The following is a 23,611-nucleotide window of genomic DNA, read 5'->3' on the forward strand; positions in this document are numbered from 1 at the left end:
GGGGAAGACATAGGATGGAGTCTCGGCCAATGAGGGAACCCCATTCCCAGACACAGGGATTATTCAGGAAGGGCTCCCCTGGCTGGGAAAGATGCATCCTCTTTGCTCTAAGATTGCTGACTGGAGTTAAAACCAGCACAGTGGAAAGAGGAGTCAGGAGATGAAGAGCGAGTTCTGAAGGAATATTTTAAGATCAATGAACTCTTCTTTTTGCTTAAACTACTTTGACTAGGGTTTCTGTCACTAGCAACAGAGTGCTAACATAGACCATTATTTGGTAGCCAAAGTAGATCAACCTGATGAAATATTTGCAGCCATTCTAAGCCATCTTTATGAATGGTTTCCAGTAACATAAGCTTATGATTAAGTGAAGGAAGCGTGATACACAATCAACTTTAGCATGATCTTAATTATATTTAAACATTTCATGGAAGCAAAGATGTGTTTTCTAAGAAAACACAGCAAAATATCAGCTGTTGGCTTCCCTGGTGGTGCAGTGGTTGAGAATCTGCCTGCTAATGCAGGGGACACGGGTTCGAGCCCTGGTCTGGGAGGATCCCACATGCCGCGGAGCAACTGGTGAGCCACAACTACTGAGCCTGCGTGTCTGGAGCCTGTGCTCCGCAACAAGAGAGGCCGTGATAGTGAGAGGCCCGCGCACCACGATGAAGAGTGGCCCCCGCTTGCCACAACTAGAGAAAGCCCTCGCACAGAAATTAAGATCCAACACAGCAAAAATAAATAAATAAATAAACTCCTACCCCCAACATCTAAAAAAATAAACAAAAAAAAATGTTAAAAAATATATATATTAGCTGTCATGCTGGCTGGTGAAATTATTCAGTTTTAAACTTTTATTCTGTGTAACTTCCACACAAAAATATATATCTTACAATAAATAGTAAGGAAAAAAAACTAAGGAAAAGATACAGTTTTACTGGTTACTCCCTTAATTCCAAAAAGGTTATCATTGTCTTCTCAGATGAAAATATATAGAGTACCTTGTTTTGAAGTGACAGTTTGGAATTTCCCTAAAAATATTGACCTACCAATTTTACACAAAGTAGAACGTTATTTTTTTCAGTACTAAAACTGAAAACATGCCCCACCACAGGAAAGTAGAGTCTGCTCTTCAACGACTTTGTGATCTTCAGTCTGAATATTACTAAGAAGGGAAACATGACATGAATGACCTCCAATCAGAATATGTATGCATTGGCTCATGGAGCCCTGCCTCATGTCATAAAGGACTTTTCCCCACTCCACCTCATACTTGAAAGGAATTTGAACCTGGACTAAAAGACAGAATGAACCATGACTATTGGCCACAGCCTGGTAAAGATAAATGGCCTTGAAGACTTCCCTGGTGGCGCAGTGGTTAAGAATCCGCCTGCCACTGTAGCGGACACAGGTTCGAGTCCTGGTCTGGGAAGATCCCACATGCCGCGGAGCAACTAAGCCCATGCGCCACAACTACTGAGCCTGCGCTCTAGAGCCCGCGAGCCACAACTACTGAAGCCCACGTGCCACAACTACTGAGCCCACGTGCCACACTACTGAAGCCCGTGTGTCTACAGCCCATGCTCTGCAACGAGAGAAGCCACCGCAATGAGAAGCCTGCGAACAGCAACGAAGAGTAGCTGCCACTTGCTGCGTCTAGAGAAAGCCCACGTACAGCAACAAAGACCCAACGCAGCCAAAAATAAATAAATAAAATAAAATTTTAAATAAATAAATGGCCTTGACCAGCTAAGCACAGATCCAAGGCCAAGACAACATCCGCCAAGCGCAGCCCCCTGGACTCAGCGGCTCAGGGTTCCTTGGCTGCTCCCTCTTCCTACTTCTGATTTTCTCTTTTCTTGATCAGGGCCTGCCTTGCTCTCTGGGCCAACGCTAGTCGCCAACCAAGACACTCATCTCCTACTTGGTTCGGGTCAGGATGCTGCCCCAGTTCTGCAGCAAGTCATGAAGCACTTGACAGGGAGGGATAGATCCATGAAAGCCAATCGGCAGCAGCATGAGACCAGGCCTCGGCTTCTCCTCTTGCCCTGCTGGGCTGCCTTTACTCCAGGGTCATCTCATCGAGGCCATCTCCCCCATCCCAACCCATGGTGGGCTTGATTAGCTCTGCTGTACCGTAGTCCCCTCTTATCCACAGTTTTGCTTTCAGCGGTTTCAGTTACCAGTGGTCAACCTCAGTCCTAAAATATTAAATGAAAAATCCCAGAAACAAACAATGCATAAGTTTTAAATTGTGTGTGCTGTTTTGAGTAGCATGATGAAATCTTACACCACGAATCAGCCCTTTGTCCAGCGAATCCACACTGTGTATATCAATACTACTTGTCAGTTAGTAGCAACTGTCTTGGCATCACGGTGCTTGTGTTCAAGTTACCTTTATTTTACTTAATAATGGTCCCAAACCACAAGAGTAGTGATGCTGGCAATTCGGATAGTCTCTTACTGTGCCTAATTTATAAATTAAACTTTATCATATGTATGTATAGGAAAAAACATAGTATATATAGGTTTGGTACCATCCTGGGTTGCAGGCATCCACGGTGGGGGTGGGCGGGGGGAGGGGTGGTCTTGGAACGTGTCCCTGCATGTAAGTTCTTGTTCTTACTGTACAAGAACCGGCACCGGCACAAAAAGTGGTCCACAGTGCCCTCTGGTGGTCAATCATAACATAATGGGGACAATCTGCGCATTCAATTATAAAGTAATCTGCAGCACCTTCCGTGAAAAAGTGGTTCACTCCACTGTGATAACTGGATCTTACCTGAATACAAATGTTTTTACATGGTACCAAATGATGAAGAGAAAACTCACAATAACTGGGTAAAGGGAGAAATACAGATAGACACTCTCAACCTAATTCTATCACAAGGTACCTTGGCACCCAAGGCCCTGAGGGAAGATCCTTGACAAAGGCTGCATTCTGGCCAATCCCCAAATTTTAAGACATGATGAGCTGTTTACCAATAGGAAAGAGTCAAATTGTTCATTTTCAACTTTGAAGCAGCCAGAAGTTGATTATAAAATAAAAACACAAAAGGGTTTCAACAGTGGACAGTGAAAAAACATGTAATAAATATTAACATCTCTGCATAAGAAAATAAATCCAACATATTTCATGAAAATAATGCTTTTAATTATTAATGCCTCGAATAAGAAACCTACTCTACCAAGTTTAAGATACATCATTTTTCTTAAAGAGAAGCTGTTTGCTCGATTTCAGGTAAGTTCATTTTGTAGTCTTCAAACTCATATTCAACTTCCTCTCTCTTAGCCATTTAAGGATTCAGTTGCTTGACTCCTGACACAGCTCTTTATGAAGGATCTCATACAGTCTTCTGAAATCATGTATATAGGTAATAAAAGCAAACAGTTTTTTCCCTTCTGAAGAAATGTGATTTCTTTTCTAAAAGTCACGTTGTTTTCCCTCTGATGACATGATTTAGGTAGTAACAGCATTAGAAGCCATTTAGAGATCTGAAGCAGTTGAGGAAGGCTTAGTTCATTGTTGAGAGTAGCATTAGAAAAAAAGCTAGAGAGAGTGGTTGGGAGATGGATTTGGGCCCTGGTTTAAACTGGTCTATGTCTGCGTTAACTTAACTTAGAAAAGAACACCAGAAACAATTTACACACAAAATCCCCTCCTTTCTTTTCTTTCTTCGCAATCCCATTTTGGGGCAAAAAAAAAAAAAAAGTGTGCTTGTGTCTCTGTATTTTGAGTGGAGGAAACTAATTATATAGTGTCCACCTAGCTGGGGAAATCAAATTCAGAAAATTTTATGAACTTCCTTGATTAAATCAAATTCAGGAAGTTTTATGAACTTCCTTTGTTCTAGATAATTATCACTTTAGACTTCAAAAGCTTTTTTTAAACTTCTTTATAAGAAATAGTCTTGCCCTGTGTTGTTGGATCAACAACACCCAGGACTGTCAGACACAAATGGACCATGAGTGGGATGCTCCACTTGTGTTTCATCACTGTTTGTTTGTCTTGGCAAGATTTATTCAGGTGCACTGTAACAGGAGCCAAGCCCTTAATACAGGCTAAGGCAGCAGCCGTGGAGGCATGACACCTCTCCCCAGCACAGTGGTTTTCAGTAATTAAAAACACGTACTTGAGTACTTTCAAATGCCAATGGGCAATCTAAAACTGGTACCCACGCCTCTTTAAGGAGCACCATTGGCAAACTATTTGAAATTGATGGAACAAAACTTCTTTGATCATAATGAATGACATGTCTCTGAAAATGGCTTCAAAATACTAAAATATATATAAATATATCCAGCAATCTCATCTTCCAAGAAATGCAGTAACAATCCATCTCAATTCTGTAAACATGCAAGCAAGGAAAGAAAACTGTCTAATATTCTGGGAAACTTTCCATAAAGAAACATTAAGCGCTTTAAGTCTGCATGAAACTTCCTAAGAAACTTCGCACATGAGGTTAAATTCGCCACATGCTGCTTCACCTAGAGAGGGGAAGAGAGGGGAAGAAAAATCATGTCATTAAACTGAGTTGACAAATCATAAAAGTTAATTCATTCTAGGGAAGGACTAGAGAAACTTCTGATCTGAAAGTTTAAGATCTCAAGTTAATTTCAGTCACTTTAGTGTACTAAAGAATCATCTGGGAGAGGAACCAAGATGGCAGAGTAGAAGAACATGCTCTCACTCCCTCCTGCGAGAACACCAGAACCACAACTACCTGCTGGACAATCATCGACAGGAAGACACTGGAACTGACCAAAAGAGATACCGCACATCCAAAGACAAAGGAGAAGCCACAACGAGACGGTAGGAGGGGCGCAATCACAGTAAAATCAAATCCCATAACGGCTGGGCGGGTGACTCACAGACTGGAGAACACTTATACCACAGAAGTCCACCCACTGGAGTGAAGGTTCTGAGCCCCACGTCAGGCTTCCCAACCTGGGGGTCCGGCAATGGGAGGAGGAATTCCTAGAGAATCAGACTGTGAAGCCTAGTGGGAACTGATTGCAGGACTTCGACAGGACTGGGGGAAACAGAGACTCCACTCTTGGAGGGCACACACAAAGTAGTGTGTGCATCGGGACCCAGGGGGAGGATCAGTGACCCCAGGGGAGACTGAACCAGACCTACCAGCTAGTGTTGGAGGGTCTCCTGCCGAGGCGGGGGGGTAGGGGGGGTGGGGGCTGTGGCTCACTGTGGGGACAGGAACACTGGCGGCAGTTCTGGGAAGTACTCCTTGGTGTGAGCCCTCCCAGAGTCTGTCATTACCCCCACCAAAGAGCCCGGACAGGCTCCAGTGTTGGGTTGCCTCAGGCCAAACAACCAACAGGGAGGGAACCCAGCCCCACTCATCAGCAGTCAAGTGGATTAAAGTTTTACTGAGCTCTGCCCACCAGAGCAACAGCCAGCTCTACCCAACCACCAGTCCTTCCCATCAGGAAACATACACAAGCCTCTTAGATAGCCTCATCCACCAGAGGGCAGACAGCAGAAGCAAGAAGAACTACAATTCTGCAGCCTATGGAAAGAAAACCACATTCACAGAAAGACAGACAAGATGAAAAGGCAGAGGACTATGTACCAGATGAAGGAACAAGGTAAAACCCCAGAAAAACAACTAAATGAAGTGGAGATGGGCAACCTTCCAGAAAAAGAGTTCAGAATAATGATAGTGAACATGATCCAGGACCTCGGAAAAAGAATGGAGGCAAAGATCGAGAAGACACAAGAAATGTTTAACAAAGACCTATAAGAATTAATGAACAAACAAACAGAGATGAACAATACAATAACTGAAATGAAACCTACACTAGAAGGAATCAATAGCAGAATAACTGAGGCAGAAGAACGGATAAGTAACCTGGAAGACAGAAAGGTGGAATTCACTGCTGTGGAACAGAATAAAGAAAAAAGAATGAAAAGAAATGAGGACAGCCTAAGAGACCTCTGGGACAACATTAAATGCAACAACATTCGCATTATACGGGTCCCAGAAGGAGAAGAGAGAGAGAAAAGGACCAGAGAAAATATTTGAAGAGATTATAGTCGAAAACTTCCCTAATATGGGAAAGGAAATAGCCACCTAAGTCCAGGAAGCGCAGCGAGTCCCATACAGGATAAACCCAAGGAGAAACACATCAAGACACACAGTGATCAAATTGGCAAAAATTAAAGACAAACAAAAATTATTGAAAGCAGCAAGGGAAAAAGGAGAAATAACATACAAGGGAACTCCCATAAGGTTAACAGCTGATTTCTCAGCAGAAACTCTACAAGCCAGAAGGGAGTGGCATGATATACTTAAAGTGATGAAAGGGAAGAACCTACAACCAAGATCACTCTACCCAGCAAGGATCTCATTCAGATTCGATGGAGAAACCAAAAGCTTTACAGACAAGCAAAAGCTAAGAGAATTCAGCACCACCAAACCAGCTCTACAACAAATGCTAAAGGAACTTCTCCAAGTGGGAAACACACGAGAAGAAAAGGACCTACAAAAACAAACCCAAAACAATTAAGAAAATGGTCACAGGAACATACATATCGATAATTACCTTAAACGTGAATGGATTAAATGCTCCAACCAAAAGACACATGCTTGCTGAATGGATACAAAAACAAGACCCATATATATGCTGTCTACAAGAGACCTACTTCAGACCTAGGGACACATACAGACTGAAAGTGAGGGGATGGAAAAAGATATTCCATGCAAATGGAAATCAAAAGAAAGCTGGAGAAGCTATACTCATATCAGATAAAGTAGACTTTAAAATAAAGAATGTTACAAGAGACAAGGAAGGACACTACATAATGATCAAGGGATCAATCCAAGAAGAAGATATAACAATTATAAATATATATGCACCCAACATAGGAGCACCTCAATACATAAGGCAACTGCTAACAGCTGTAAAAGAGGAAATCGACAGTAACACAATAATAGTGGGGGACTTTAACACCTCACTTACACCAATGGACAGATCATCGAAAATGACAATAAATAAGGAAAGAGAAGTTTTAAATGACACAATAGACCAGATAGATTTAATTCATATTTATAGGACATTACATCCAAAAACAGCAGATTACACTTTCTTCTCAAGTGCACATGGAACATTCTCCAGGATAGATCACGTCTTGGGTCACAAATCAAGCCTCAGTAAATTTAAGAAAACTGAAATCATATCAAGCATCTTTTCCGACCACAACACTATGAGATTAGAAATGAATTAAAGGGAAAAAAACGTAAAAAACACAGACACATGGAGGCTAAACAATATGTTACTAAATAACCAAGAGTTCACTGAAGAAATCAAAGAGGAAATCAAAAAATACCTAGAGACAAATGACAACGAAAACACAACGATCCAAAACCTATGGGATGCAGCAAAAGCATTTCTAAGAGGGAACTTTATAGCTATACAAGCCTACCTCAAGAAACAAGAAAAATCTCAAATAAACAATCTAACCTTACACCTAAAAGAACTAGAGAAAAAAGAACAAACAAAACCCAAAGTTAGCAGAAGGAAAGAAATCATCAAGATCAGAGCAGAAATAAATGAAATAGAAACAAAGAAAACAAGAGCAAAGATCAATAAAACTAAAAGCTGGTTCTTAGAGAAGATAAACAAAATTGATAAACCATTAGCCAGATTCACCAAGAAAAAGAGGGAGAGGACTCAAATCAATAAAATTAGAAATGAAAAAGGAGAAGTTACAACAGACATCGCAGAAATACAAAGCATCCTAAGAGACTACTACAAGCAACTCTATGACAATAAAATGGACAACCTGGAAGAAATGGACAAATTCTTAGAAAGGTATAACCTTCCAAGACTGAATCAGGAAGAAACAGAAAATATGAACAGACCAATCACAAGTAATGAAATTGAAACTGTGATTAAAAATCTTCCAGCAAACAAAAGTCCAGGACCAGATGGCTTCACAGGTGAATTGTATCAAACATTTAGAGAAGAGTTAACACCCATCCTTCTCAAACTCTTCCAAAAAGTTGCAGAGGAAGGAACACTCCAAAAACTCATTCTATGAGGCCACCATCACCCTGATAGCAAAAACAGACAAAGATACTACAAAAGAAGAAAATTACAGACCAATATCACTGATGAATATAGATGTAAAAATCCTCAACAAAATACTAGCAAACAGAATCCAACAACACATTAAAAGGATCATACACCATGATCAAGTGGGATTTATCTCAGGGATGCAAGGATTCTCCAATATACGCAAAGCAATCAATGTGATACATCATATTAACAAACTGAAGGGAAAAAAACATATGATCATCTCAACAGATGCAGGAAAAGCTTTTGACAAAATTCAACACCCATTTATGATAAAAACTCTCCAGAAAGTGGGCAGAGAGGGAACCTACCTCAACATAATAAAGGCCATATATGACAAACCCACAGCAAACATCATTCTCAACGGTGAAAAGCTGAAAGCATTTCCTCTAAGATCAGGAATGAGACAAGGATGTCCACTCTCACCACTACTATTCAACATAGTTTTGGAGGTCCTAGCCATGGCAATCAGAGAAGAAAATGAAATAAAAGGAATACAAATTGGAAAAGAAGAAGTAAAACTGTCATTGTTTGCAGACGACATGATACTATACATAGAGAATCCTAAAGATGCCACCAGAAAACTACTAGAGCTAATCAATGAATTTGGTAAAGTTGCAGGATACAAAATTAATGCACAGAAATCTCTTGCATTCCTATACACTAATGATGAAAAGTCTGAAAGAGAAATTATGGAAACACTCCCATTTACCATTGCAACAAAAAGAATAAAATGCCTAGGAATAAACCTACCTAGGGAGACAAAAGATCTGTCTGCAGAAAACTGTAAGACCCTGATGAAAGAAATTAAAGGTGATACCAACAGATGGAGAGATATACCGTGTTCTTGGATTGGAAGAATCAATATTGTGAAAATGACTATACTACCCAAAGCAATCTACAGATTCAATGCAATCCCTATCAAATTACCAATGGCATTTTTTACGGAACTAGAACAAATTATATTTAAATTTGTATGGAGACACAAAAGACCCCGAATAGCTAAAGCAGTCTTGAGGGAAAAAAACAGAGCTGGAGGAATCAGACTTCCTGACTTCAGACTATACTAAAAAGCTACTGTGATCAAGACAATATGGTACTGGCACAAAAACAGAAACATAGATCAATGGAACAACATAGAAAGCCCAGAGATAAACCCACGCACCTATGGTCAACTAATTTATGACAAACGAGGCAAAGATATACAATAGAGAAAAGACAGTCTCTTCAATAAGTGGTGCTGGGAAAACTGGACAGCTACATGTAAAAGAATGAAATTAGAACACTCCCTAACACCATACACAAAAATAAACTCAAAATGGATTCGAGACCTAAATTAAGACTGGACAGTATAAAACTCTTATAGGAAAACGTTGGAAGAACACTCTTTGACATAAATCACAGCAAGATCCTTTTTGATCCACCTCCTAGAGTAATGGAAATAAAAACAAACAAATGGGACCTAATGAAACTTCAATGCTTTTGCATAGCAAAGCAAACCATAAACAAGACTAAAAGACAACCCTCAGAATGGGAGAAAATATTTGCAAATGAATGAACGGACAAAGGATTAATCTCCAAAATATATAAACAGCTCATGCAGCTCAATGTTAAAGAAGCAGGCAACCCAATCCAGAAATGGGCAGAGGACCTGGGTGGACATTTCTCCAAAGAAGACATACAGATGGCCAAGAAGCACATGAAGGGTTGCTCAACATCATTGATTATTACAGAAATGCAGATCAAGGCTACAATGAGGTATCACCTCACACCAGTTGGAATGGGCATCATCAGAAAATCCACAAACAACGGGTGCTGGAGAGGGTGTGGAGAGAAGGGAGCCCTCTTGCACTGTTGGTGGGTGGGAATGTGGATTGGTTCGGCCACTGTGGAGAACAGTGTGGAGGTTCCTTAAAAGACTAGAAATAGAATTACCATATGATCCAGCAATCCCACTACTGGGCATATACCCAGAGAAGGCCATAATTCGAGAAGACACATACACCCCAATGTTCATTGCAGCACTATTTGCAATGGCCAGGTCATGGAAGCAACCTAAATGCCCATTGACAGAGGAATGGATAAAGAAGATGTGGTACATATATAAAATGGAATATTACTCAGCCACCAAAAGGAACGAGATTGAGTCATTTGTTGAGACATGGATGGATCTAGAGACTGTCATACAGAGTGAAGTAAGTCAGAAAGAGAAAAACAAATATCGTATATTAACGCATGTATGTGGAACCTAGGAAAATGGTATAGATGAACCGGTTTGCAGGGCAGAAGTTGAGACACAGATGTAGAGAACAAATGTATGGACGCCAAGGGGGTAAAACCGCAGTGGGGTAGGGATGGTGGTGTGCTGAATTGGGCTATTGGGATTGACATGTATACACTGATGTGTATAAAATTGATGACTAATAAGAACCTGCAGTATAAAAAAAAAACAAAGAAACAACTAATACTAAACTTTCTTTGGGTTATTTGTATGGAAATATGTTAATATAAATGTTTCAGACATTACATGAAATTTCTAAATTTCAGACAATACATGAAATTTCTAAAAATCTTATATGTTTTGGTATAATGTTATAAGTCATAATTCTAGCTATTACTTTAAAATGTATATCTCAGAAATAACTAAATTTCCTTGTCAATTGCATTATTATGAACTTTCATCAAATCTTTAACCATGGTCATTTTTAAGTCTTTTGTCATTTACAGACAGTTCTGGGTGTACTCTGATGCTTTTGCAAAAATGTTCCTATAAAAGGCTTTCATCTTCAAGGAATTCATGGAAAAGACTCTGACAAGTACAGGTTTCTGGTAACTGACTATACTGCTGAACTGAATGAATAAGCATTTTCAGAACTCTAATGGAAAACTGATGAATTCATAAAAGTGCTAACAAAAGATCAAGATAAAAAAAAATAATTACATGGGACTGAGTGAACTGATGAGGATGATTATAATTTTTGTGACTTTCTGTTTGAATAAAAAAAAAATCCCACAAGGACTCAGAGGCAAAAAATATACAAATCAATTTGCACTGCAAAGTAAAGGAGCTGTTACAGTGGAGGATTCCTGGACTGAATGTCAATATTATGACATACTGTGAGTGTGTTTTGTGTCTGGTAATTGCAATCATTGTTGCTTTTGTTGCGGTCATCCATTTACAATGCTTGGTGTCAGTTTATTTATCTCTTGTAAAAATAAAATACAGCGTGTGTTTGTGTGAACAACAACAACAAAAAAAGATGAGAAACTGAGGCTCGAAGTCACAGAGCAATTAGTTCATACAGTTAGGACTGTAGCTTATTGATCTCTGACTCCAAAGCTCAGGCACTTTTGACTAAGCCATACTAGCTCTACATTCCATTTTCAAAATATCTTCCATTTATATAGATCATGTAACATGTTCACATCACATACAGGCGACTGTGTGTATACACATTACATCAGTGTTCTTCTTTCCTTAAGCATGGCCTTCTCTCTCATCACATTCTGATGAGGAGGCATCCTTTGGAAGATGTGGTCTATAATGGCTAGACTGCAGCTTGCAGCTGAAGCAAAGTGAGGTGTCAGCTGTGTGTCGGCAGAGCTTATGCCCCATACAACATACACCAATTTATGCTGCCCTAGAGATAATGACAAGCAGACTACAGAAATAAGTAGCTATCTTCCTCTCATTATGTGTTGTGGGTGGATAAACTGTAAACAATGTTTCCTTCATTTGAAAGTTGTAAATGCAACAGATGGGGAAATTTCTGTTAATAGAGTATTAGAAGCCTTACGTATCTCTATTTTGTTTGTAAATACAATCTTGTTCTGAATCACAGTGATTTTCTGCCAGTCTGGGTGTGGTGGACATTACTAGGCCTCCTCAGTATCCATGTCCTCTCCATTTCCAGACACACAGAGACCATACTTCCCAGGCCCCGCATGCATTAGGAAGGGCCACGGTACTCGTCTGGCCAATGAGCTGTAAGCAGAAGCAGTGCGTGTGTGGCTTCTAGAACAAAGTAACTTAGTTCCAGATGGGTAAGCTTTCAGAACTTTTTTCTTGCCACAGCCATTGTGGAAGCCTGTGTTAACATGGAGGTTCCACAGGGTCCACAGAGACCAGACTGCGGAGCCAATCAACACACAGAGGATAATTGTCCTGGAGAACTGCCCAAATCCATGGCAGAATTTGCATAAATAAAAATAAACCTTTGACTTTTGTTTTCTTAAGCCACTGAAATTTAAATGTCATCTCTTAACAACGTAAGAGACATAACTTGGACCCTCCTGACTAACGCTGTGGGTGAGGTCATTTCACTGATACCATAAAATAGCATACACATCCTTCTGTTCTAATCCAAAGTAATATATGCATTTTAATCTCATACTTAACGTCTTCTACAAACTGGCCCAAACCTACCTTCTGAAATTACCTTCTACCATCCTCCAAGTGAAACTAAACACCATTCTTTGACCCCATCTCACAATTCCTTGCTCTTTTTTTAAATCTATGTCATTCCCTTGCCTAGCATACTGTCTCTTCCTTTCACACATATCAAATTGCTATCTTTAAAAGGTCCAACTCATATGCTAACTCTTCCAACGAAACCTTCCCTAATCCCACTATGCTGAAGTGATTTCTCCTTCCTTCAGATTTTCATATTTCTTGCTGCTCCTTCTAACTGTATATTTTGTATTATGCTTATTTTACACATAACATTAGTTTCAGGTGCACAGCATAAAGATTTGAAATATGTATGTATAGTAAAATGATTACCCAGGCTACTTAATTTCTAACACTGCACAGTTATGTTTTTTTTCTTGTGATAAGAACTTTTAAGATCTACTCTCTTAGCAACTTTCAAACATACAACACAGTATTATTAACTATAGTCACCATTCTGTACATTATATCCTCATGACTTATTTTATAACTGGAAGTTTGTACTTTTTGACCCCCTTCACCCATTTCACCCACCCCCGCCCACCTCCCACCTCTGGCAACCACCAATCTGTTCTCTGTATCTGTGAGTTCAGGGTTTGGGGTTTTTTCAAATTTTTTATTTCTATTTTTAGATTCCACAAATAAGTGAGATCATACAGGACTTGTCTTTCTTCGTCTGATTTTTTTCACTTAACGTAATGCTCTCAAGGTCCAGCCATGTTGTAGCAAATGGCAAGATTCCCTTCTTCTTTATGACTGACTAATATTCATACATATGTCAAATCCTTTGCCTGTTTTTTAACTGAATTAACTATATTTTTATTGTTGAATTATATACTGTAATGTTTTAATGTGTCTTGCCGGAACTCTTTTTCTATTACTAGAGTATGTTATTTTTACTATATGTTTTTAAATGGCATTTATGACACATACAATTTTGTAACTTGCTTTTTAAACTTAATATATTGTGATCATCTTTACATGTCTATGTCTAATTACATCACTTCCAATGACTGCTTTACGGTTCATTATATGAATGTTCCATAATCTAAAATCTAATGCTTTTTTTTTTAACATCTTTATTGGAGTATAAAATCTAATACTTTAAATTAAAGTCCATGGGACTTTCCTGGTGGTCCAGTGGCTAAGATTCTGTGCTCCCAATGCAGGCGGCCCGGATTCTATCCCTAGTCAGGGAACTAGATCCCACATGCTGCAACTAAGAGTTACCATGCCACAACTAAAGATCCCACATGCCACAACTAAAGTTCCCACATGCTACAATGAAGATCGTGCACATAGCAACTAAAGATCCCACATGCCACAACTAAGATGCAGCGCAGCCAAAAAAATAATAAATAAATATTAAAAAAAAAAAAAGTTTAGGGATTCCTTGGTGGCACAGTGGTTAAGAATCTGCCTGCCTACGCAGGGGACAGGGGTTCGAGCCCTGGTCTGGGAAGATTGCACATGCCGCAGAGCAACAAAGCCCGTGTGCCACAACTACTGAGCCTGTGCTCTAGAGCCCGCAAGCCACAACTACTGAAACCGCGAGCCACAACTACTGAGCCCAAGCCCCACAACTACTGAAGCCCACATGCCTAGAGCCCGTGCTCTGCAATAAGAGAAGCCACTGCAATGAGAAGCCCACACACTGCAATGAAGAGTAGCCCCGCTCACCGCAACTACAGAAAGCCCACACAGCAACAGACCCAGCACAGCCAAGGGAAAAAAAAAAAAAGATTTAGATTTAAATACAGGATTTATTTAAAAGGAAAAGAGAAAAACGCCACACTGCATCTATATTTTTGAACACTTATACAATCACTTCTTTTTTTAATTGAGGTATAACTGACATATAACATATTAGTTTCAGGTGTACAACATAATGATTCCACATTTGTATACACTGAGAAATGATCATCAGGAGTCTAGTTAACATCCATCATCACACAGAGTTACAAAATTTTTTTTCTTGGGATGAGAACTTTTAAGATCTATTTACTCAGTAACCGTCAAATCTGCAGTATGGTATTATAAACTATAGTCACCACGCTGTATACTATATTCCCATGACTTGTTTATTTTATAACAGGAAGTTTGTACCTTTTGACCCCCTTAACCTGTTTCACCCACCCCACCCCACCCCGCCTCTGGTAGCCACCAATCTGTTCTCTGTACCTATGAGTTTGCTTTGCTTTGGTTTTTTGTTGGTTTGCTTATTTGTTGTTTAGATTCCACATATAATACAGTATTTTTCTCTGACTTTTTCACTTAGCATAATGCACTCAAAGTACATCCATTTTGTTATAAATGACAAGATTTCCTTCTTTTATATGGCTGAATAATATTCCTATATCTATATAGAGAGATACAGCAATCACATTTTCTTTTTCTATCCATCCATCAATGGACACAGGTTGTTTCCCTGTCTTGGCTATTGCGAATGATGCTGCAATGAACATGGGGTGCATACAGCTTTTCAAATTAGGGTTTTCATTTTCTTCAGATAAATATCCAGAAATGGAATTGCTGGAAACATATGTTAGTCCTGTTTTTAAGTTTTTGAGGAATCTCCATGCTGTTTTCCATGGTGGCTGCGCCAATTTGCATTCCCATTAACAGTGCATAGGGGTTCCCCGTTCTCCACATCCTCACCAATACTTGTTATTTCTTGTCTTTTTGATAACAGCCATTCTAACACATGTGAGGTGATATCTCATTAAGGTTTTGACTTGCATCTTCCTGATGATCGGTGATGCTGAGCATCTTTTCATGTACCTGGCCATGTATGTCTTCTTGGAGAAACGTCTAATTGGATCCTCTGCCCATTTGTAATTGGATTGTTTGTTTTATTTGCTATTGAGTTGTATGAATTCTTTATATATTTTGGATATTAACCCCTTATCAAATATATGATTTGCAAATAAAAAAATTTAAAAAAAGAATCATCTGAGTTTGCTAAAATGCAGATTCCTGAGTTCTGGTTTAGGGTCAGGCCTAGCTAGGAATCTTCATCTCGGCCATCATTCCTCCTCTCCAAGTATGATGCTGACACACTTAGCAAATGCTGCCGGGATGAAACATTCATCAGCAGCTGTGGCTGCTGTGATCATCTCATTCAAGAATATCTGAAGGTTTAAAAGACAAAAACAGTCGAGAACAGAAGGGGTCCTGAACATTAGGGCAAAAGAGCAGCAATCAGCCAGCATCCAGCCAGGGACGTGACCTTGACCCATTTTCCTGTTGCGGCCCCGACCACTGCCATCAGGAAATCCAGCTCCAGGTAAGGCAGAGCGGGCAGGCTTGTAGGCTGTGACCTCTCATTACCTCTATCTTTGCCAGGGAACACGTGGGCAGCCCAGAGGCCTGCTGCTCATACTTAACAGAGAGAGGAAGCAATTGATGGTACTTATGAGAACTGCTTACTCAAGCATAAGCGCAAATACTTTGGGTGAACATCAACCTTCCATTCAATATGAGTCCAGCAAGGCAAGGACTATTGTATACTCTCTTGGGCTATTGAACAGTTCTGATGGCAAACCTGGTGGGTGGGATGGTGGGGCACCCACTCCTGGACTCTGAAATGGAGTCAGAGGCACCTGTTCGGGAAGGTCACCTTCAAGTCACTGCCCATTCCTAGGATTCTGGAGTCCTGTCTCAGGATGGGTCACACCCTGGGCTAGTCTTCTGTCCTCCTCTCAGAAGGACAGGAGAGAGTGCTCCCTTTTAACTCTGAGCTGCAGAAAAGGCCCACTCGTCTGTGTTAATTAAGTGGGAACCTCAAATTTATCTATTTTACTCACTTATTCAGTGTGGAGACTTATGGGAAAACCCAGTTTTATTTTGTTATTAAAGCAAGCATTGCCCTCGGGCATATTATTTATACAAAGATAACTGTACTTCAGAGATTGTTATGTCCTGTAAAAGTGATCTTTAACCTCAAAGAGCAGGCCTATTATCTTACTGGCCTTCCTCCTTGATAATTTGTTGCCCTGCCATAATGTTGTAATTGCTACCTCTGTCTTCCTATAAAGTAAGATGGCTTTTCGTGTCCAGGAGACAATCACTGGCCCAGGTCTCTTCTCCTGCATGCACGGCAGCGGAATAAACACCATGACTGTTAGATTCTTTATTCAAACAAGGAAGTCGAGAATCTTTGTCTCAAAGGATCAGCCTGAAAAGTAGCCAGTATTTATTAAACACCTGCTCTGTGCCATGTACTGTCCTAGGTCCAGTTTGGAATGAAAAACCAAAACTAAAACCTGAGCTTTGCTATGAAGAGACTTACAGTCATGGTGGAAAGTCAATAGTTCACCACAGAACTGTTGTACAATAGAATAAGACAGAATAAACAAATGCTGAGAATTTAAACCCAAACCTGAACTGCAACCTACAGGTCTAGCTTAGCATGTCACCCTAATCTCCACAAACAGCAGTCAGTCTGTTACAAGTAGAAAGTGTTTAAATTACACTGGAATTGAAGCCTGGCCAGCTGCCAGTAAGGTAACCAGAGGGGCAGCAAAACATCTTGGTTAGAAGCAAGTTGAGGGCTGTGGAGCTAGAATGCTGGGGTTTGCATCCCAGCACCATTGCTTACTGGCTGTAAGGCTTTAGGCCAGTTTCTTTCTTTTCTGCGCATCAGCTCTCTATCTCATAAATGAAGAAAAACACTACCTAACTCATAGGATTGCAGTGAGAATTCAGTGAGTTCAGACATGTAAAGCTGCCAGTACAGCACCAGCCAGCAATGCTCAACAAACGCTACTGCTACTGTTATTGTCATCACCATCCGCTAGACCTTGAGGCTGCCAGACATGCCACCGTGACCTGTGTCACCTGGGAAAAGTATCGGTCCCTTGTATGCCTTCATTTGTTTTTGGGGGGGGGGTTGTTTTGTTTTGTTTGTTTGTTTTTGGTCATGCCTCGCAGCTTGCAGGATCTTAGTTCCCCAACTGGGGAACTAAGTGCGAAGATCTAACCTCTGGACCACCAGGGAAGTCCCTGTATTCCTTCATTTGAACCCTGACCTAATTTCAAAGAATCTGATCAGACCCTTCTTTCCTGTCCCTTTCCCATCTTCAGGTTATGTTCTTCTCGTTCATTCTCTCCCATGATTCCTTCCCTCTAAGTATCCACTTCCTGGAGGGATACACCACACACCTCCACAGGTGCTCACAGGACAGGGGTCACGTGCTCGGACTCGATGTGGATCCCTCATGGTCTGGAAGCACCCAGGTCTGATTCTTATGAGAAAATGCCACCACGGGTCAGAACTGGTCTCCACCCAGGGCCCCAGAAGCATAGCCTTAAAATGGGGTCTCAGGAATTCCCTGGCAGTCCAGTGGTTAGGGCTCCATGCGTTCAATGCCACGGCCCAGGTTCAATCCCTGGTCAGGGAACTAAGATCCTTCAAGCCATGGCGTGCAGAGAAAAAAAAGAAAAAATAATAGAATCTCCACCTGGTGTCCTAGTTTGTAGATAGAGTTCAGGGGGGTTGTGATGGGAAAAAACTGGGATGGAAAAAGTTTTCATTTTCATTAAGCTCTAACTGAAATGTATCATTCTTTTCAATGATGAACGTAGGCAATAAACCACAGTGGTGACAGTGTATCTGTGACGGCCAGCAACAGAAATATAGAAATTGCAGATACCCTCACATCATGGTAGAGTTGCTGCAGATGTCTTAATATATTCAGTTCTCACTACTCTGAAAGTGCAGAAAAGTTATGGATGCACTACTAGACCTTATTATTTAACATATTCATTAAAAAGCCAACATATTACTACACCACACATTTTATAAAATATTTTTATAAAGGTATTTCAATATAGTTGATTTCTTTTGTAATCCTGTGTACTTCATGCATTTAAAAAATATTATTCCTAGGGGAGTTGTAGGCCTTACCAGCTTGCCAAAGGGATCCATGGTACATGAAATGGTTAAGACCCCTTTGCTTTAGAAGGTTGAGGACCTTCTAAAAGGGCTGTAATATTAGAAAGATGAAAGACATGTAAATACTTACTGAAATGTGGCATTATAATATTCTTCAGGCGTCACTATTTTTGGTCCACCAAAGTAGTCCACGACCCAGATATTGGTTATATTCAACTTAGCGAAGAACCAATTATGGCTGGATGGCCAGGTTTTCATCTCAGGGTGTCGAATGAATAATGAATTCCTTGCAACATCCATTTCTGCTTCGCTCACCTAAAAGACATACGTAAAATAAACCTACTCATAGCAGTGACGTTTTGTTTTCTTGGCTGTTAAGAATGTGTGATTCTGGCATTCCACAAATCCTAAAGAGTTTATTTAGTTATAAATCCTAATTTTTTAATTTTTATTTTTAAAATTAACGATCTATAATTGACATATAACAGTGTATTCATTTTAGGTGTACAACATAATGTTTGATATGTGCATACATTGCAAAATAATCACCACAAGTTTAGTTAACATCCATCACCACACAGACACAATTTTTTTCTCATCTTTTTTCTTTTTCTTTTTTTTTCCCTCGTGCTGAGAACATTTAAAATCTACTATAAATTCTGATCTTAAGGAATCAAGAGGAAGTAAAGGAAATTTGAAGAAATGCAGAGAACAATGGAGATTTCAAACGTTGGTGATAACACATACCATAATAAAGTGGGAAATCATCATGAGAACCAATTTTCGCTGCTAAATAGCAATTGTGAGCTATCAGAGTAATTGGCACAAAGTGCTATAATAAAATGCTACTGGTGGTTATGCTATGTAACATTATCACTTTTATCCCATTACATGCACATGTTAAACACGTAGATGAGTGTACACAAAGGATAAAAGTCTTTAGAAGAAGCACAATGGAACTCAAGAGTATCTGCTGCCCCTCTTTCTCTTGCCAGTGAAGGACACTCAACTCTAGAGATGCATCCACATAGAATTTTGAGACCACAGATAAAACTTATCTGAGGTATTCATGATTGACAAGGTCAAGAAGGTGGTCTGCTGCTTGGCGATCAGATCAGTTCCCATGACACCTCGCCCTTTGCCCTTCCCACGATTTTATTTAACCTCTTCCCTCTAGCACTCACCCCAAACTGTCTAAATTCATTTCTAGTATTTAATAATGGATACTCCCCTTTTAACCTACTAAATTCACTCTCTGCTCTAAGTCATTGTTAAAATATGGAGACAAGGAACCCAAACATGGGAAATACTGTACAACGTACAACATGGTCAGGAGTATAAACTTTGGCTGAGCAGATGTTCCTCATATACGTGCTTAATAGCTGTTATATCTGTTCGGCTTCAAAAAATAGTTCATTTTCCTCATAAATATCTTATTGAACACCTATATGAAAGCAACTGATTAAAACTGTTAGCGTTCATGAAATTACATACTAGAACATATTCTACTTCTGTATCTCAACCACAAATCAATTTTATTTTATTCTAAGATATCTCTTCCTTCATTGTTAATAACATGATGCTCTTCTAAAACAAGTATCTGTTCTTGTAGGATAAATATTTACCTTGATAACAGTTCCTGATAGTATTATGTGAGCACAGAGGGGACTTTGGGGATCAAATCCATATTTCCTGCAGAAACTAGTCTCTGCCAAAGACATGGTCAGCGTAGCATATGGATTCTCCTGTAGAGAGAAAATGAAGACCTCTCACGTGAAATACTGTCTCTGGAGAGGTAATCAATTTCACAAGTTGCATACCGTCCACAGAGCTTGACCGTTCTTCCATGAAACAATGAATTGGAAAATACCACCTTCCACTTGGGGAAATTACTACTTGGATAGAGACTGATCTTTACCCTCTCTCCAAAAAAGGTGTGTTGGATGTTGTTTCATATTTTAAATTAATTGACTTGGTAAGGATGATTTTAATGCTTTTTTTCTCTTAAACTCTTAATTTGTCCCATATTCACCAGAGGAATTATAATTACAGTACCACCCAAATACAAGGCTGATCTCTAGTCTTCATTGAAAGAACTAAAGGATTAGACTAATGTGAAACTAGTGAATAAAAATACCACAGTGGCTCAACTAGCTAATTGTACAGTTTAAGCAAGAAAGTAGCTGAATCATGCTTCTTGGTTATCTTGTGCTAGCAGAAACTGTCATGTGACTTCAAAATTGGAGAAGCTGCTCATTCCTGTTCTAGCAATAAGAGAATTCTTAGATTAAAAATGTGATGCAAGCAAAATTTCTAACTCTTTCTTATTCAGAAATCAGCTTCATAAAAGGCATTGTTGACAGATTACAGTAAAATTCACATGCTGTATTTAGTGTTTTAAACCCCAAGTGTCTTGTGTGGGGAATTGTGCCATCTCACAGTGACCCATCAAAACAGTGAGTCATAAAGAGATCTCTTTGGAATCATTAGGCCAAGTATTTGCTGTCGACAAACTATTAGGTAAGGCACTATAGGAGACCAAAAATAGGGGAGGGGGAGACTCAGATAAGGTCTTTCCCTTCTCTGTAAGTTTATAATCTGGTTGAAAAGTCAGACATAAATAAAATTTTTAAAATGCAGCACAAAGACACAGAAGAGGTCAAAAAGCAGCACATAACTAATTGCCAGTTGGTACAGTTAAGTGTATTTGAAGTTCAGAGTAAGAAGATGTCAGCACAGCCTGGAGTGATATGGAAACACTAGAAAGCCTTAAAAGACAGTCAAATCAGCACAAAAGTGGGAAGACGTATTAAAGGTAAAGGGAATGGTAACTGCAAAAACACAGAACTGGGAAAGTGTAAGACACAACTGGGAGTATTGAAAACCCAATTTGCTTGAAAGAAAGGTTTCCTGAGGGAAGGGAGTTGGGGACAAGGTGGGGGGAGGTCAGGGGCGGGGGGTAGTAAGGGTGGTTCACCTCCAAGCTAAGAAGCCAAGATTGTATTTTATAGGCTGGCATCTGTCAGGGCTTTCCAAGAACGACTTACCCGGAGAGCTTGTTAAAATGCTGATTTCTGGGCTCCATTCCCAGCCCAGGTATCTGCATTTTTAACAAACACCCAGGTGAATCCTATGCAGCTCTAGGCAGCCAGATGTTGTTAAAGGTTTCTGGGCAGACGGCAATGCCAAGTGGTATTTTGTTCATGTAAATCTGGTGGGTAGGGTACACAAAAGCAGACAGGAAGAAGACAGAGGTCAGAAGGAGGGGAAAAGTAGAAAGCAGAAACCAGCTTTGACCAGTTAATTGATGGCATCAGAGTCAGACTAATTCTGATGTGGCCATGCCTTTTCACTGCAATCACGAACCTGAAATCCTGGGCAAGTGCCTCACCACTGTCTTTTTCTAGAGATATCAAAGACCTGAGCTCAAGTTCCACCTGACAGCCATTAGCTAACTAGTCACAAGTGAGTCTCTGCACCTCTGAGTTTGAGTTTCCACATTTCCTAAAATGAGGAAGATAGTATCAGCAAAAGTTTAAATATATTCATGTATAGCAGTGGTTCTCACTGCCCTCCCCCAATATTAGAAGCATCAGGGAGGGATTTGGGGTGTTTTGTTTTTTTTTTTATAAAATGTGTTTTTAGTAAAATGTCTTGGAATTGCCTTTTTAAAAGTCTTCCCAGGTGACTGTATTTGCAGGCAAATTTGAACAGCACTGGTGGGAGTGGAATGAGCTTGCTCTGAGGAAATGTCTAAGGGAGTGGAGCGGAGTGGGCTGGGAATAAGCAAATGGTCAATGGGGGTGTATGTGTCTTGGCTAAGGAGGCAGCTGCTTCTGGTTCTGCTCAAAGAATGCAGGCCCCCAGTGCCACAGAGCTTCCAATGTTTCAAGAAGTTAGAAATTTAGACGTTTAGTTGCAATCTCCATTTTTGAATGTTGATAATTAATTCAGATTTATTAAAAACAAAACAGAACTCTGCGTGGGCCAAAGAAAACCAGTCTGTGGGCCTGATCAGCTCATGGGCCACCACTCTGTGACCTGTGTTAGGGAAGCTCATGTGCACACGAGGCCTAAAGACTGCAATAATCATTCACGAGGTTGTCTGTTCGCTTCATGCTGCTGAAGGGAAAATCCTTAGCTCAAAAGAAGCGGTGTCAAAGAGAAATCCCGAAGCCACTTATACAAAGTGCTAAACTACCCAACAGCCTCTACACCCGGTAAAACTTTTAATATTAGAGCCCAGTTAATGAGACACCGTGCCCCAAGACGACTCAGGGCTGAGAAGTCCTCCAGGTGCCGGTAAAGAATTCGCCCCAAGTGAGTGGCGCGGTGGCGAGGGCGTGTGTGAAATTCCTGGTATTTAGTTGCCCAACAACTGAAAAGCTGCAATGTCAGCCCGGCCAGCGCGGGACAGAAGAGGCAGGGGTTTGGGCTGGGTTCAAATTCTTAACTCTACGAGGCTGGCTCTCCTTCGCAAGCAGAATTCAAGCTATAGTCAAAAGGCTCGCGCTCCGGCCCGCGGAGCCACACGGCCCCGCCCGCTCACCTTCAGGTTGCCCACCGACTGCTGCATCGGGCTCAGGTAGAAGTAGGGCACGCCGCTGCCCTTGGCCGGGGGCCCGTCGCTGAGCGATAAGACGTCGGCGAAGGGGCGGCCGCGCACCCCCTCCTGAGTGGAGATGGTGGCCAGCGCGCCCCAGTCGCAGACGTTCGTCACGAAGCGAGCCACCAGCGCCGCGTTCTCGCGGGGCGGCAGCAGCTCGGCGGCGCCCCAGTCCCCGTGGCCCCGGCCACCCCGGCCCCGCGCCGGCGCCACCAGCAGGGCCACCAGTGCAGGCGCCAGCAGGAAGGCGAGAACTGCACGCGCGGACCCGCAGGCACACCCGGCCATGGCGGTGACCCCTTCGAGAGTCCGGAGCCCTGTGACCTAGGAGGCCCAAGGCTAGCCCAGCGTTACGGGCCTCGCCCAGCGCTACCGGCCCCGCCCACCGCGGGCAAGCCAGTCCCGCCCTTCCGAAGAGAACCAATCGAAGTACGGGAGTGGTGGGCGGGGGGGGCGTGTCCCTAGGCCTGCTCCTCAGCCTGCTGGGACCCGACTGTTGATTCACCTTCTTATCGTTCCGCCCTGCCGCTGACAGGATTGGGAAATCGTCCTAAATGGGATT

At 41.1% G+C, this 23,611-nt stretch overlaps 1 protein-coding gene across 2 annotated transcripts; it reads right to left on the reverse strand.

Moving 5' to 3' along the window:
- Positions 1–3,132: 3,132 nt before the first annotated feature.
- Positions 3,133–23,391, reverse strand: CREG1 (cellular repressor of E1A stimulated genes 1; the record flags this gene model as incomplete). 2 transcript variants are annotated; one of them, XM_082669707.1, is made up of 4 exons in its annotated part: positions 22,993–23,391; positions 20,069–20,188; positions 18,574–18,758; positions 3,133–4,488 (listed from the first exon to the last, which is right to left on the reverse strand). In XM_082669707.1, the coding sequence occupies exons 1-4, from the start codon at positions 23,335–23,337 to the stop codon at positions 4,485–4,487; spliced, it is 654 nt and encodes a 217-aa protein (XP_082525833.1). In that variant the 5' UTR covers positions 23,338–23,391. The 2 variants fall into 2 exon arrangements, with proteins under 2 accessions (XP_082525833.1, XP_082525834.1); XM_082669708.1 differs by lacking the exon at positions 3,133–4,488 and having other exon boundaries at positions 18,570–18,758.
- Positions 23,392–23,611: the final 220 nt, after the last annotated feature.

Source organism: Grampus griseus (genome assembly GCF_964374135.1).
Source record: "Grampus griseus genome assembly, chromosome: 1".
Classification (NCBI taxonomy): domain Eukaryota; kingdom Metazoa; phylum Chordata; class Mammalia; order Artiodactyla; family Delphinidae; genus Grampus; species Grampus griseus.